The sequence below is a fragment of the Syngnathus acus genome, chromosome 21, assembly GCF_901709675.1.
Source record: "Syngnathus acus chromosome 21, fSynAcu1.2, whole genome shotgun sequence".
In the NCBI taxonomy this organism is placed as follows: Eukaryota; Metazoa; Chordata; class Actinopteri; order Syngnathiformes; family Syngnathidae; genus Syngnathus; species Syngnathus acus.
In genome coordinates this window covers 7,655,664-7,672,645 of record NC_051105.1, presented here as the reverse complement: position 1 = coordinate 7,672,645, position 16,982 = coordinate 7,655,664, and the positions used below count along the sequence as shown (strand labels likewise).

The 16,982-nt window shown below is 41.9% G+C and overlaps 1 protein-coding gene across 1 annotated transcript in view; it reads right to left on the bottom strand.

Annotated features, from left to right (window-relative positions):
* The window catches only part of hs6st3b (heparan sulfate 6-O-sulfotransferase 3b), a 43,198-nt gene extending 27,080 nt beyond the window's left edge, over positions 1-16,118 (bottom strand). Inside the window, exon 1 of the mRNA XM_037239857.1 lies at positions 15,242-16,118. Within this exon, the coding sequence (XP_037095752.1) occupies positions 15,242-15,801 (560 nt within the window). The 5' untranslated portion in view covers positions 15,802-16,118. The remainder of the gene's footprint in view (positions 1-15,241) is intronic.
* Positions 16,119-16,982: the final 864 nt, after the last annotated feature.

Genomic DNA, 16,982 nt, shown 5'->3' with positions numbered 1-16,982 from the left:
AGCAATTAGTCCCCATATGGCCCCTGGTGCCGTTACCGACGTCATGGCCCAAATGTGGATGTCACACCTCAGCCACGTGTGCCGTTTGTTGTTGCTTTTGTAAGTGGCAAAGCACCGGCAGCTTCATTGTGGCTTTCATTGCTGAAGTGCGGCAAAAAACGCTGCTGAGTTTGAGGATTGGGGCTTTTATTCCCCGCCCGCCCATATGGCCTTTGTGACTGCTGGGTTCACAAAGTGCAGCGAAACGGAATGGATTTAGGGAAAGTATTAGAATTTGGTCTCAAGGAAAGGGGATGGTTGCAACTCCATTTCCTCCACTCCTTGCAAACAATTACTTGTGGACGCATGCTGAAACTCACCATTCCTTTGAGAAATGTATCCCAATTCCTCCAATAGTGGCCTTCTGATAATAGACACTATGCCTCGATGAGCACCAGCAGTATAGAAAATGGATGGATGCATTACTGCATAAAGGCTTGCATCGTGATGTTCACAACTCTAGAGAATGCCACTTTTGAAAAACTGCTTCCAGACAATAATGGTTCATCTACACACAATTGACACCTAATTGCCTGTTCAGAATTTCATTCTTTTACTTTACAACAGCGTTCCGTTTTGGGCTGCATTGAATGATTGCTTCAATTATTATTATTATTTTTTTTTTTTAACAAATGGCGACATTTAAAATGAACAATGTGGCCTATAGCAGCAGCTACTTTACTGAACTCCTAGTAGAGCAAAGTTTATTTAAAATGGATGGGAAACAAACAAGAAAATCCCTGGACAGCCCTCCAGCTGTCAGATTCTAATTATTCAACTGCGCTTCCTTTTACTCTCCTAAATCGACAAACGCTGAGCTGAAGAACTGACGCTTGCTGTAAATACATGTCAATTCACACAATTCAACCCTGATGACTAATTTGAAATATTGCATTTTAAATGAAACTTTTTTTGCCCTTTGTGAACTCTAAAATGACTCACCTGCAGCTGCGACCGAATCCAGATGTGTTATAAAATATAACAGGCCTCCACTGTCAAAAAAATCTGACAGTAAATGTAAATGGGGAAACTGGCTCATTTATTTTATGCAGTCGTTTAAAAAGCTGTACAAGGAAAGCATGTAATTCTGGTCATACATCTTTGAGGCAAGTGCATATTAGTATAGCTCACAAAGTAATCAGTGTAATGCTCATGCCATACTAAAAGGGCCTCGCACATAATTTGTCAGTTGCTTACACACTCCGAAGAGCTCAATCGAGTCTTGTAGGACTCATTTGTTGTTTGGATTACATCTAACATTTGAACAAATAAAAGGCCTGCAACCAAATAGATTTTTTTGGACTGTCTATTTCTATTTACATTACATCTCGAGTGACATAGAAATGATATCAGGCTTGGGGTGAAACAGAAAACAATTTGACTGTTAGTCAATACAACACAGATTTGGGATTATTTCAACGCGGATTTGAGGCGAGGTTTTATATCAATGTGTATCACGATTGACATTTGATAAATAGAAAAAATGCCTTCAAATGTTCAACATAAAAGAACTGTTTGCATATTTAAAGGACAAATGTAGCATTTTTGGAACTTGTCCATGCTGCTGCTTCAAAGAGGGCATTTGCAGCTATCTGTTAAAAATCATCTTTTTCTCAACGTGGGATTCTGATCTGTAGACATCAGATTCTGTTTTTTATCCCTTTTTGAACTGTCATGATGCATATCCCGACTGTGTCGTTTAAGATTTAAAAAAAAAAAAAATCTCTGTATGAACTCCACAGTGCAAATCCAGCCGAAGAAATTGTGGGGAGCTGTCTGTGGTGCTGAACAAGATTCTCGTCGTCCCCTCCGACACCCACCTTGTCAGCACTTCCCACTTGAAGGAGTGACTGTGACAGACCGAGGCGAAGCGTCAGGGGAGACCCTCGTCGTGAACTGTCGAGAGTGGGAGTATTGATTTTGTTGTTTGTCTCCCCTGACTGCGTCGGGGGAGATAGAAGCTCGCTGATGTCTTTAACCCTTTGCTCGACTCGCATTGAGCGTACCTCTCGATCCCATAGGAGAAAAATCTGCTTTGGCTGTACCTAATATTGTGACTGTTGAGGACATCGTATTTCTACAAAGCGGAGCTTTTGGGGACGGCCCACCTCATACGATTAAATGTCACTCTCTTCCCTCCAGTGCACATCAGCAGCTGGTGGTGACAGGGCAGGACCACCCTCCTGGTGGCTCCGTGTCCACTAGCAGACATGAATATATATTGCTGGACGGCCTGTCTGACATGTCAAGAAGAGGGGCGATTCATTATGCTACAAGGAACTCAAGCCTCTCATGGCAGTGTGAGGAATCAGAATAATTGAACACAGCGGTCATGTGATTCAGGAAAATATGCCTCCAGAACAGAGAAGAATGACAACGTGAAACGCCAGCACAGTTGATTGAATCTGTGCATGTTGCTAGAAAATGAAAAGAGAAAAAAATTAATGAATCAATTTAATGGGGGGGGGAAATAAGATGTGTATGATGTCAGTGACAATTTCACCTTGGAGTGGATTATTTCCATTTTCATTATTTCCTGTGGTTTATGTTGATAGGCTGACCAGCGTCCCCGAATGGATTGGATTTGATCTTGGTTGGACAGCTTTGACTTTGAGCATTCGTTAATTGTTGTGATTGCGCGCATAAATTAAAAAAAAAAAAAAAGTTGTTCCCCTTGCCTGGGTGTTATTTGTCTTTGTAATGTGATAAAACACTCATCAAAGCTGTTGATAAACAGAACTCGTTTTTTGTACGAGGGTCTCGCGGCAGTGTCGGTAGATGCGCTATGCCCCGCCCCCTCCCTCCGTCCCAGCATTAAGGTCTGGCCAACATGGACTCTCTGCGGGCCGAACTTGTTGCTGATTGCACATCCATGCGCAATCATATCAGACAAGGCCCCGGAAGCCAAATATTAGCAGAATAAACGTCACGCGGTGATTGTAATTAATAAACTACAGGGGCACCATAATAAAACACTAGTCGCAATAAAGCCAGTTTGCTGCTTGCGTAAGAGAAATTACAAATGGCAATTAAGCAAATATATGGCACCAATAAAGAACGGGGTGTAAACGAACAGCGAACACAAACATCTGCGCAACAACGGATTATGACGGTGACAAAAACCATCCAAGTACTTGGCAATTCCTCGCCGAAATGTACCAGAGGAACATTATTTCACTGCTTTTTAAAACCTCCGTCCTGCTGTGGAAGCCATTATGGAGGCTCACCGTACAAGTCGCTGTGAGCGCAATCCCGCGGCTACTAATCAGGATGAATGTCATGTGTCTCTACGGAGGTGTTTTAACACTCTCACATTCAAATTGGGCTATTTCACATGTCTATTGATTTAATGACATGACAAACACCTCAGTGAGGAAAAAGAACAAAAATGGCACGTAGGAAGTTCAAGTCACTCGCATTTGACGTGGACAAAGAGAAAATCCACATTCAACTGGGTTGTATTGATTTCACGATGGCAGCAGTTTTGACAATACAAAGGAACGATTGAAAATCGAATTCACCCCAATGCGTCAATCGAACAAACCAGAGGTCGACCAAGATCACAGAATGGATTGTATACGATTTGGAAGGTTCAATTGGATTCATATTGAACCGTTGTGGATCCATCTGTCCCAAAAGCAAACTAGGAGACAAAACCATCTGGTCCATTGATGCAAAAATCACAAGGCAGAACGCTTTTCAAGTCCTTGTGAACGTTAGGGTTGGCATGCTGGTGCTCAGTCAGCCAAAGTTGGAAAGAAAATAAATAAAGAGAAAAGAATACCTGCTGTCACTAGAACTGTTGTGTGTGTACCATAAGCAGACACATGATGACCTCCCCAAAATATTTTTGCTGGAATTTTTTGCAGAATTCCAAATTGTGTCATCCTGGGGAATTTGAATTGTGAGCACTATTTTACTGAAATGTATTTTAGTGGATGTTGTCTTTTCTTCAGCATATTGCAAAAAAAAAAAATCCATCAGATGTTACTGTTTGACTGTTTTTTTTGTGTCACCACACTTTTTTTTTTTTGACAAAAACAAATAAACTGATGGCACAATAGAGCATCTTAATTAATACATGTGTAAATTTCCAATACTAAATGATGAAGTGAATGAATATTTTTTGTTACGTTTGAGGTTAGTCAAGTCATATATCGCTGCACTTTGAGTGAGAAGTAAATCAAAGCCTCCATTTGTCTTTAAGGGAAAGCGCCAATTGACTCTTTGTCATGTGAACACTCCTTTCAATCGTCTCTTTGGTACCTTAAACAAGCACGTCGAGATTTACGTTGTTTGACCAGAGGGGCTCCTTCATCTCCGACAACTCTGGGTTAATTCCAAATGTTTGCACTCCCTGCTGGTGCGCCGGTGGATAAAGTAAAAATAGGCCTCTAAAGTACTCTTTCTCCACTCTGCTCTTTGACTTTAACTTTTACTTTTTTGGCAACATCCCCTTGTCACAGAATTAATGGATGCGGTTGCGACCAACAATGCTACTTTTTCTTTAGGCCGGGATGGATTGTGTGTAAGCGGTGAGATTGGTTCCAGTGTTCCCCGTGGAGCACGAGCCTTTGGTGTTTGGTGATAAATGCCGACTGTGTGGTAATACAGTATGATTAACGGACATAGCCCCAAGCGCTATATCTCCGCTCACCACCACCATCACCTTCCGGGCTCGCCTCTTTTCGCCTCCTCACTGCGCCTGAATCAATCATCTGCATGGACCCCACGGTCTTGAGTGAGAGCAGATGTTCAATGTTCAACGCTCTCCGTTAGGATCGGAGGGAAGCGGATATGACCGCGAGGCTGCTTTTAAATAAGGCATTTGACTTCCTCGGTCGATTATGGAGTTAAAGTATCTATTTATCTGTTTTCTATATAGTGGCGCTTGTTCTCATTAGGTTTGCACGTGAGGTGGAGCTCGAGCAGGTGTTTGTGGAGCATCTAGGGGGTTTTGTAGTTGCTTCATGAATATTCTAAGTCATTAACGTGTTTGGTTGTGAAATAAAAAAATACAGATGTAACCTCTCGAGTCACTTGCATGCTACTCGTTAGCTTTAGTTTTGCTAACGTGTTTGGTTGTGAAATAACAAATAAATACAAATGTAACCTCTCTAGTCACTTGCATGCTTCTCGTTAGCTTTTAGCTAGTTGCTCCCAGAGGTGAAAAGCTTAAGACATTTTAAGTTATAACTGTTCTGGTATTCCACTGTCTCCTTGTGTCTTACTCCCAACTAACCCGGTCAACCAGCATGAAATCATCAAACAATGAGCCACATACGAACAAGCACGTTCAATAACGGGAAAGAAAATAACCATCTGTTATCTCTATGTAGAGGTGATGAAGCAGGTTGAATATGAAGGTGAGCATCGGACATGATCAGACTTGATAATAAGAGCCATATTTTTCCAAAAAAGAGCAGCGGCGACTTGACAAACACAAGAGGAAGCATATCATTGATGGTGAGATTGCGGCAGCGGTATAAGCAGCCCAATCAATCCTCCAGTATTTTTGTGTGCGAGTCGATAGATCCAGGTTAGGCCCATTAGTCATGTTGGCACCCCACATCGCCTTCTGCAAGCACTCTAACTACCTTTTGCTATACGCTGCCCTTTATAGGCCCGTCATAATGTGAATCAATTCTAATTCATGTCACTTGCTGTTAATATGTATGGCTACATTCTCCATCTTGAAATATTTAACAAATTGCATTCTTGATGACACCTGCAAGGAGCGAAAGGCCATTTGCTGCCGGCGTGCAAAAGTAACAACTTTGCATTGTTCCTTTTCGTGGAACTTGTTAGGATTCACAGACATGCCCGACATTACAAAGGGAGGACAATTTCCTCCCACCAGCCTCCCGGAGAGAGAGTAAACAGGCTGGCGGTTGCGGCTGGAAAACATCGGAGGAGGAGGCGTCTCTCGTGGCGTGATGAATGAAGCCAAAGCGACTATCCATTTGAGCATGATGAGAGCCCGACTGATCCCTGGATTTGTGAGTGGGATTTAAAGCTCTACCTCGCGGGCACCTGAAGAGAGCCGCTGCACGCTTGGCGGTGCTCTTATGATGTGCTGAATGGCAACACGTACCAAGTGTGTCAGAGAAGCTCCAGGACTGGTGACACAAAAGATATATTCCAAATGGAAACGAAAAATGACAAGTTTTCCAATTGAAAGTAACCCTCCTTGGAGTCAAACGCACTTTGCCAGAATTCTTTCCAGTTGTTTCTCTATTTGTGCCCGGCAAACGTTGACAGTGATTGTCCTAATTTTGGCTATTGTTATTTTTTTTTTCCATTACAATGGTGGAGTGTGGCTCAACCTGCCTCTGTGTTGACCACAAAGATACATTTATAATTATAAATATTATTATTATCATTAATAATAATAAAATAATAATAATAATAATAATAGACATCCCTACCAAAATGTTCCAAGCAAATCTCAAAGTAAAAATCCCTCAACACACCCCACACTATCACTCAGGATCTGAGAATGGAGCCTTTGCTCAAAAGAAAATGTTCAAATTTGGCCCAGTTATCGTCCTGAAGCGTGTACTTACATATTTAAGCGCTGTGTGTTCCACCTCAGCACGCATCAATTTCATTTCTTGTTGAGACACGATTTTGTTTTCTTTCCTGACTTTATTCATCACACTGTGACCAGGGACCCAATTTACACTAGTCAATTGAAGTGTGAATGCAATGAAAGGCATCCACAGAGATGGATGATAGTTCTCCAGTGAGAAATGACACGTTTTACCATCAACAACAACAACAAAAAAAAAGCTCATTAACAAGAAGAAAATTAACAAACGATCAGTGAAACGTACAAATGCGATGAAATGAATGTTCCAAACTTCTGTATTATTGCCAGTCTACAAATTATGCTTGATTCAATTTAGCTAAACGCAACTACCGTTTTTTTCCGTGTATAATACGCAAAATTTAACTAATTTATTGTCCTAAAATCTGGAGTGCGCATTATACATGGGTACAATTTTTTTTAAATTTTTAAAAAAAAATTATTTTTTTTTTTTTTTTTTTTTTTTTTTTTAAGAAAATCATGGTACTGGTACGAGTATTGATTTATGTATTGTTCTCTTCTTGTCATGTTGTGAAAGAATGTGGGTTGAATAAATACCGAAAGAACAATAGTGTGTTTGTACTGTGCTCTGGTCATTTCGTCAAAGAAGGGATAATAGTCCTCTTCTCTTCTTGACTGACAATGAATGTGATAGCTTAATACAATCAGCAAATAACAAAATGCGTATTACAGGTAATATTTTATTTCACAACACTTTGCCTTGTTCCTTTCGTCTCTGCTGTTCACTTCAAACACGCTCCATACGAACGCAATGCTCTCGTATCAGACGCTTGCTCGATCACCTGCTCGTTTGCTGTCACAATGTACCCTACACAAATCCGAAACATTTGTTGCGGCTCCGAGTCACGACGAGGGGCAAGTTTTGGTTTCCAAGGGTGTTATTATTCCTCTTCAACGTCTCTCCCATACAGAGCCGCCTTTTTCACATGTCCGCACGTCACTTTCCTCTCTTTTCATCTGATCGCGGTGGTGCCTTACGGGCAGTCGGAGAAATCAACGCCAACAAAAAAAATACATCCAGCCTAGTTAAGACCATACCAAAGACTATAAAAATGGGACCCATTGCCTCCCTGCGTGTGTGACGATCATTGGGACTTAAAAAAAAAAAAAAAAAAAAAAAAATTAAAAAAAAAAAAAAAAATTGGGTGCGTATTATACATGGGTACAGGCTTTTTTCCAGCATCAACATGCCATTGTTAGGGTGCGTATTATACATGGGGGCGTATTATACACGGAAAAAAACGGTAACAGAATCCTTGAAATCATTCACTGCCATTGACGGCTATAGATGTTAAAATTCAATTTGAACTGAACCAGTCAATAATCATGGTCATCCTCTGCAACTGACTGAGGATCAATGGGTGTGCCTCCATCAAAGTCTGCTGGGACGGTCTCCAGCTCAGCCATGACCCTAATGAGAACAAGTGCTAAAGAAAATGGATGGGCAATCAGATGAATTAAAAGCGCCATAAAATAGGATGAAATTCAAGGGTAAAGCTGCTGTGGTCAGTTCTTAGAATCTCTGATGCACAATATGGCGAAGGGACCTTCATTCAATCAGACGGCGTTTACATAAGGCGACAGATTTCCGGCCGCCACAGCCTACAGCATGAAGAGACTTTATCCTGTCAAAAGATACCGTAGCGGCACAGCCCATACGGGAGATTAGACTCCGTATGAAGGTGACTCGAGCTGGGCTTTAAAGTGAGTTTCCTGCTCAGTCGACCGCTGAATCCAAATGGCGGGATAGCGTGAGCCCCGGCTCGCCTCTCCGCACTTTCTGTCACCAGCCCGCCCCAGATAAGGACAGATGACCTTTCTCCGGGTTGTTACAATAAATCAAATCCACAGTCACTTCTTCTTGCCTTTTTCAAGCCTCGCAGGTATCACTATTACCGCCAAGCTCTGCTGCCATTTTTGTCGTCTCTGTTGAATATGGCAAGAAAAAGAAGTCGACTCCGCCTTTAGATTGAGTTTTGTGATTAAAAAGACGGCGATCACAGGAGAGCACACATATCAGGGCAGGGCAGCGAGGTCGTAATAATGAACTTGCTGATGAAGCCACTCCACCTCAGCAATATTGGGAGAATTTACTTTATAAATCTAATTTTGCATGATAGCTTTTTATGGACTATTTCAGGCAGGGAACGAGAATGTTCTTTTGCCAATTAGAGGCAAACAGAGCCAAAGTTAATTGCCCCCATGTTAATAAGAGCATTTAAACCGCTCAGCCACCAAACAGGACTCTTGGGGACATTAACCAGCGAATGTTTGAATCACTGCACTAGCTGACTCATTCCCATCTACTGATGACTATATTTAACAAGATCAATGTGAGCGGCTCGGGATGGTCTGCTTTTAGCTCCGTTTCTGGGTGATGTCTGATCAAAAGACGCTATCAGAGGGAGCTTGCGGTTCACGCTGGATGAAATAACACAGATTCAAAGAATAGAGAGATATAAAGTAGCAGGAAAGTCGTGACGTGTGATTTCACACTACCGGCTGCATGACTAGCGGGTTGGGTCGTTGGAGTCTTGCCCTCTTGTGCCCGGCCGCTCGCGTTCTGCCAACTCTTTGGGTTTATCTCCCCTGCATCTGTCACTCTGTCTCTGTCATTACCTTTAGCAGGTGTTTGTGGCTTGCCCTCGCCGTCCTATGTCAGCCAATTATCTCCTTGCCTGTCCTTGTCTGGTACCATCTGCTGCTAGTCTGCATGAATAAGCTAATTGTAATTCCTTCACGTCCATTTTTGATGGATCCTCGTCAGTGTCCTTGTTGTTTGAAGCTATTGCAGTCCCAGTTTAGCGGCTGCAGCCTTCAGATGATGCATTTGAAGGCTCATGACGTCATATCAGAAGGAAGAAGGCGCTTTCAAATGGAGAGCACTAAAGTGGCCTTGTATTCCTGGTTTTTTTTTAATTGCTGGAGGCATCGCTTCTATCTTTCTCCACGGTAATAGCCTAGGTTCTGAATATTAAAAAAAAAAAAAGCAAGCACAAATACAGGTGTTGAGCACTTTAAACACCTAACAAAATGGTGAAAAGCAAAGAACTGCCTGATAAATAAATACATTTTTACTGTTCTAAATGTTGACATTAGAATCTCCCGACGACCTGCCCATCCCTTTTAACAAGGCGCCTTTGAATACTGTATGTGGCCTCCACGAAGAAATACATGTGCTGCCAGAACTAATTCGGCCCCCAGAGATGCGTCTTCACATCTTTTACCGCACGTTCATACCACAATGTCCACCAGAAAAATGTCAAAAATGAGAGCGACATGGAAATGAAATTCTCAAGCCAACTCATTATCTGTGTGTGAACAAAAAAAAAAAGATCCTTGATTATTTTATGTTTAATTAAAAAAAAAAAAAGTCATTTCAATGGAACTGTATACAAACCTTAAGTGAAAGAGAAAAATGTGACTGGAGCCAGCCACTCGACCAAATGCCATCCTTTAATCACGCCGTAAGAGCTGAATCAGACATCTGGAGATTCATATTTGCCTGACCAGCAAATATTTTTGACAGCAGCCTCGCAGTACCTACAAGCCTGATCTGGCAAGCTGCTCGGCTTTCATTACACAGAGTGGCTTTTAAAGTAAGACTCCGAGCGCCAACCACACCACATCCCGAGGGAAATGGACACCGGGGCACAAGCGTAACAACTTCTATACACCTGTGATGCACAGACCAAAAAAACTATTCCACAAAATCAGACTGAACAATATTGCGCGATGATGACACACAGGGCTCCCTGGTGCTTCAAATATCAAACAGAACAACTGGGACACTAATTCCCCATTTTCAATTCAAGTGGAAAGAAAGGAAAGAAAATATAAATGGCCAGACAAACTACTTTAATGTAGGTTGAGAAACTACAATGATGGAAGTGGGCTGTTTTCAAACACCGCTTAGCTAAATTGATGGACAGCTTCGCGTTTAACCTCACTCAACATTTCTTTCAAGAAAGAGCACTTTTTGTTTTGGTTGCTATGGGAATACTCAAACTGATGATAGAGTAATTTAATCAAGTAAATGTGAAGATGTTGTGCATGTAGCCAAGGGAAAAAAAAAAAGATTATAGCCCACTTGTTTCTTGAGTATTTTTATTCATTTAAATTGCTTCAATTGTTTGGGAGGGCAATGTTGGTACGTCTAAACCACTTAAGTGCTTCCTGCTTCAATGTTACATAACAGGTTCAATTAGTCAGCAGTGGTAATGACTCTCCAATAACGCCACAAAAACTCACTGGATTTGTTGCTCATCGTTAACCCAAAAGTCACATCAAGGGTTGCGAATTTGACTAAATATTTAGCTAGAGTGTCACAAAGTTAAAGTAGGGTAATTTTATTGCATGCTTGAGTTCCACAACAGGTTGTCATGGTAACAAAAGCGGGATTTTAACAGGCCATTAGCAGGGTGTTAGCTTAACTTAGCTAACTCTGGCACATTTACATTGCATAAAGTTGATTAATGTGCATTGTCCTTTTTTAAGTAAATAAATATGAGGCCACTTCTGTCGTGAAAGAGTACTTGACATACACTTTTAATGTTGCCTTGTTAATAAAGGTAGCGTTTAATTAACAAGACTGGATTACTGCTCAGAGGTGCCACCAATGAGGAGTTGAATTAATGACGCACACACACACACAAAAAAAGCAATCTCCGGTTCCCGGAATGACAAGATCTTCGAAGGTTCATCACCACGTAATAAACATAAAATCCCATTATTGGGATAAGTGCATCATCAATTTAAAAGTTCTGGAAAGCGAATTGTTTTCAATACATTTAAAAATTGTCTATATTTTTAGTTTATCAGATAATTTATCGGGTAGCTGGCTGCTATACACAAATCTTCGCAAATATTTTTTCAATAAATCATACACTAGGTTTTTCCCGCATCCCAGGATGGCTTGCATTCAACCGGAGAACTTGCGTTGAATTGTGCTAAATGCACTAAAAGTGATTTAATAACAATGCTAGCTTTATTCGCCGCCGTGATGAGAGGAAGGAGGCCAACAGTGAACGCCACGGTTAGCTCTGGCGAACAGACATGCATGATTTAACAATCGGAGTCGTAAGTTGAAACTACTACACAGTAAATGGAGCTCCTCTCCGCATCAATTATTATGAATAAAATATTAGGAGAGATTTTATTTAGCAAAAGATTAGGACGCATCACTGCTGAGGCATGTAAGTAATAACGGTCCTTTACTTCGGCGGTAACCTTGTAAACATTAAAGTGATGGATATTTTCAGGAGTCGAGGAAAGAGCAGCACCGAGAAACGAAAATATCGTAGGGAATTACAGAAACTGCGGACGACATTACTATTCACATTGCACTGCTGTCATGTCTTGTATTCAGGTTGTGGCTTTGTTCTCGAGTTAAGCATTCATTATGTATAAGGAACAAGAACGTGTCTAATGAGCATTTTACATATTTTTTTTTTTTAAGGCCAATAACAAATAAACTTGAAGTGAAACTTACTGCTCTGATTCCCCGCTGATAGACAGCCCACTCAAGAAGAGCCACGATATACACACTGATCATTTGTGTCACGCCTGACCTTTTCCGGGCCGGGCCGCCAGCTCGGCCAGCTCGGCCGTGTCCGGGCAGTAAAGGCCAATACATTGCGGTAAAGGTGGAGGCACTTTCACGTGCCTTTTTGCACCCACACTCAACCTCCGACTCACTTCCGTCTCATGAGGCATTAGTTGCAGAGGTGTCAATATGAGAGGTCAGAATCAAAATGTGGTTGTTGCAAATGTGTCTACGAGGTGAAACAAAACGAGTGGAAATTTTAGCCTTGACTGTATTGCAAAATATATTGATTCATCGACCGCTAATCGAGTATCAAATTAATCGAAAACTTTAAATAATCGAGTAATCGTTTGGCCGACAGTAATTATTCATGAAAGCAGACTGATTTTGACTTTGGCTAACCAAAAAGACATTTGCTTTTGGAAAACAATGACCGAATCAGATTTAAAAATGTCCAAAAAGGTCATCAAACCCCCTCGTGTGATTTTCCTTATTTGTTGTTTTTTTCCCCCTGTAACACTAATCAAATGAACAATAAAATTCAGTGAATAAAACAAATGGTTTTGTAATACAAAAATATTTTTTTCCAATCATAGATTAATTGATAGAATAGTCAATTCTAAAAAATGTTGATAGTGACAGCCCTGATTTACTATTTGTGTCGGCGCTAATAAATACTGCGGAATCAAACACAACACCTCTAATAAAAGCCATCTTTTCCCCCACTGGAAATTTTTTTTATTTAGTAGCGTCGCACTTGTGATCTTAAGGCTGATACAACATGCCACTGTAAAGCTGACACAAACACTTAACCCTCAATTAGCAGCCTCATACTTTCTGCTGTTAAGTAAATAAAAACCCCTTGCAAGAAATATTATAATTGAAGAATCTTTAATTAAGGCTTTGCGGCAAAATATGCTGATGTACTAAAGGTAATATGTGCATAAAGCTATTAGTCATCTCATAATGTGTCCCGGATGAGGAAGAGGAGGAAGGATGGCCTCAGAATGGACGCGGTGGGATTTGAGTACACGGGGGCTGGGAGGACTGTGAGCGCAGAGTGGATGCTGCAGCTGTGAAATGAAGAGCTGTCGCATCCACTGAGCACTTTTCTGAGTGGAGGAAACACACTTGGCGCAGTAGAAATAAATCATGCCCGCCTGTTTTCTTTCTTTCTTTCTTTCCCTTTTTTTTTTTTAATACATCAGCGTGCGATTGTAGCTTCCAAAACAAGAGATGGGAAATTCTCGCCGCCTTGCAAAGATTTCCGGCAGTGCTTTCCCACCCCCACCCACTCCTAATCTGATATGCGCCCATGTAGCTACGTTTTGAGGAGATAACTCGGACTGATGCAGCTTTAATGCGTCGTCTTATGACTAGCCTAATGTGTAGTGCTTTTTAAAGACTTGCAGATCCACTGAATAAAGCATACTGCAGTTCTGCTGAGAGAAAAACTGTTACAAACTTTTTGGGCTTATGAATCTTTACAGAAGCACTTCAACTGATTGTGGCAGTATGTGTTTCTTGTCTGCCTCACAGTTCTGATGTTCTGAAGCACCAATTTCAACAATCCACACAAAATTGCATGGACATGTGTACCATAAAGAACAAAATAGTCTCAAGGACCCATGGCAGAAATTGAACATGAAGTGGGCCATTTGGGTTTGAAACAACTATTTCAAGGGGGATTCTGAGACTCATACTTTGACAAACTCCACTTGGGGATTGGCCAAAATGAGCCCCAGTGAGAATTTTTTATTTATTTTTTTGGTCTATGCCATTTTATGTGGGCGAAGCGTGGCAGTGTCACACTGTGATGATTCTTACAAGGAGTTGTCATGCTGCCCATTAAATCGTGTTTGCAGCTTTGATATTGTGTGATAAGATTTCAATATACATATATATTCAGTAGATTATATTGAACACATCATTTTAGGTAAAAATGGTTTGAAATATTGTAAAATGAATCAGTATAAATAGACTTACCTCAAATGAATTCCTGGTACTCTGGAGCTGAATAAAATAACTAACATGCCCATTTTTAGAAGAAAACGCATAACATTAAAAAAAACACTGACACATTTCACCTCATACCAGGCTAAAGGAGACATTAGAGGGACCTATTTTTTTATTTTTTTTTGTATCATAGTTCAGTGAGTCTGTGTGTTGGGGATGTAGAGCCTCTCAAAACAATTGTGCAAGCAGAGAGCGGGGATGTATTGGCCATTAAAGTAAACACTGGGGGTGCTTAAACACATCTTGGCAAATAACATCACTGAGAGGGGATCCCGTATACAGTTGGTTAATGGGCCAGACTGCAGCAGCAATGGAATAACATTAGCGGGCCCAGCTCTAGACAGAGCCTCATTGTGTGGGACTGATGAGCACACAAGGACCAGAACCTTTCGTCTATTTATAGGTTGCAAGCTGAGTGTGAAAGGCTGCTTTTTCTCTCAGGTTGCAGGTATTCACCCCCTCAAAAAAAGAAAAGAAAAAAAGAAAAACCCTGATTGCACAGTGATTGGTTGCAATTATTGGATCATTGGTGTCTTATGTGAAAGTTTTCCAAATTTTACTAGATCAGGGAGGGGCAAACTTTTGTGTTCACTGAGACAGATGGGGCAGGTCATTCATGAAAATAAACTTAAAATATTTTTGAAATGTTATTGTTTGTTCAACTAATTTATGCACCGCTTATCTGCATAAATGACCATTCATTCACAATCACACCGACAGTTACGTCGTCAATGACCAATGACTTACTTTCCGCAAATGAATTTAATCACTTAACAAATATTTACATGTATAATATATATGATCGTCTATTTTTCAACGAATATCTGTTTTAGATTATATTTTTAATGCAGGACTCTTGATAATGTAAATACTTGTTGGGCCAGGTAAAGAATAGTGCAGGCAGTACCTGACTTGACTGTAATAAAATATCAAATATTGAATTTATAAAGCACTTTTTTTTTAATGTTGAGCTGTGCTCTCAAAGACGTTTTGGGAAATGTGCGTGCATGTGTAGTTCTTTTCTGCTTTACCTTTTATTCCTCTGGACCTCCTTCTTATCCATGATGACAGGCACGCAGTTAGTCAGCTCGGTCCAGTCGGCGTGCAGCCCGCAGCTCCATCCCGTCGAGAAGCGAGAGAAGAGCCACGACTCGTCCTTGCCCGGCCGGTGGCAGGTGCACTTCTTCTGGCCGGCCTTGCAGTCGCACGGCTGCTCCAGGCGGATATTCCTCACCAGGTGCCGGCCGAACGTGGTGCCGCCGGTCTTCTGGATGTGCAGGAACACGATGACGTCGTCCCCTTTCATGTTGAACTCCACGCGTCGGTCCAGGTCTCGTTGCGTGAAGTTGAACTGGGACGGGAGCTTGGCAGGGCTGTCGTCCTCCAAGTCCTGGTCCGCGAAATCGTCCCCGTCCTGATAGCCGGCGGAGAGCAGGCTCACTCCCCGCGGCGCATCTCCGTTTTTCAGCGGACACGAATGACTGCCGGCGGGACATATGTACTGGTAACCTATCGTGACAAAAAGCACAGCCAGGATAGGAACCAGGATGAGCTTGCTGGATTTATCATCCATGATAGGCTTCGTCTTCATTCCATCACTGAGAGGGGGGAATAAGAGTTGGGGGACTCGACACTCCGGGAGAGCTGCCTAATATTTCGGATGACACATGTTGCCAATCGGACGTCGTTCACCTCTCAAAAACAGCGCACCACGTTGTAAAGTTAAGCTGCATGGCAGGTTCAAAGTTCTAAACAGCCATGCTTTCCCTGCTTTGTCCCGCTGATTCCGGTCCGAAACGCGCGTGTGCTCTCTCTCTCTCGAGAGAGAGGATGTCGCAAGACTGGGACTGTTGTTGTAGCCTCGCCCCCCGCCGCCGCCACCGCCGCCACCAACCACCCACAGCATCCCTCAGCCACCCCCGGCTGCTGAGGCTCTCTGACTGGCTGCACGGGAGGCCACTAATCGCCCGCTTGTGTGTGAGCGCCCGTGTGTGTGTGCGTATTTACGCGCATTGAAAGTCTCTGCCATCGTCCCATTATCTCGTTTAGCAGGGTGCGTCGAGACATCGTGCACATACAAACACACGCACTCATTCTAAAACAGGTTCAATGCGATATCTAAAGTCATAGAAACTGACCAAATCAATCACACCATTAATCGATCCATGTAGCCACCTATACTATATATATATGTAGTATGTATACATGCATTTATGTATGTATCTGTCTGTCCCACCAGATACACCATAGGTGTCAAACTTAAGGCCCGGGGGCCAGATACGGCCCACCACATCACTTTATGTGGCTCGCGAAGACAAGTTGATTCCATGTGTCACTACCAAAATTAGAAATGGCTTTCACTTTTAGGAAATATTGCTACCAATTTTTATTACCATCCATACTTTTAAAATATTTGAACAGTTTTTACTAGTCTCTGATTTCAGGTGAGCATTACCATTAAATTTCTGCAGCTTTACATTGTGAAAATGGTACGAGTCCGCCATTTGAATGAGCAGGGCTACAAGCCACAGAGCACTTGTGAGATTTCAAAATGACTCGCTGGGCGAAGGCTTTAACCATCCTTCAGATGGAAATGTGAAGCGTCATTACTTGCAGTCATTATACATCTGCACAATCAAATGAGATCCGGTACAAAAGCTGTGCTCATTCTTTCTGCCTTAACAATTGGTCATTTTTCATTGACACTAATTGTGGCCTGTTTTGGCTGTCTTAACTACATGAGTGTGGCAACATGTTGAGATGTGGGCAGCC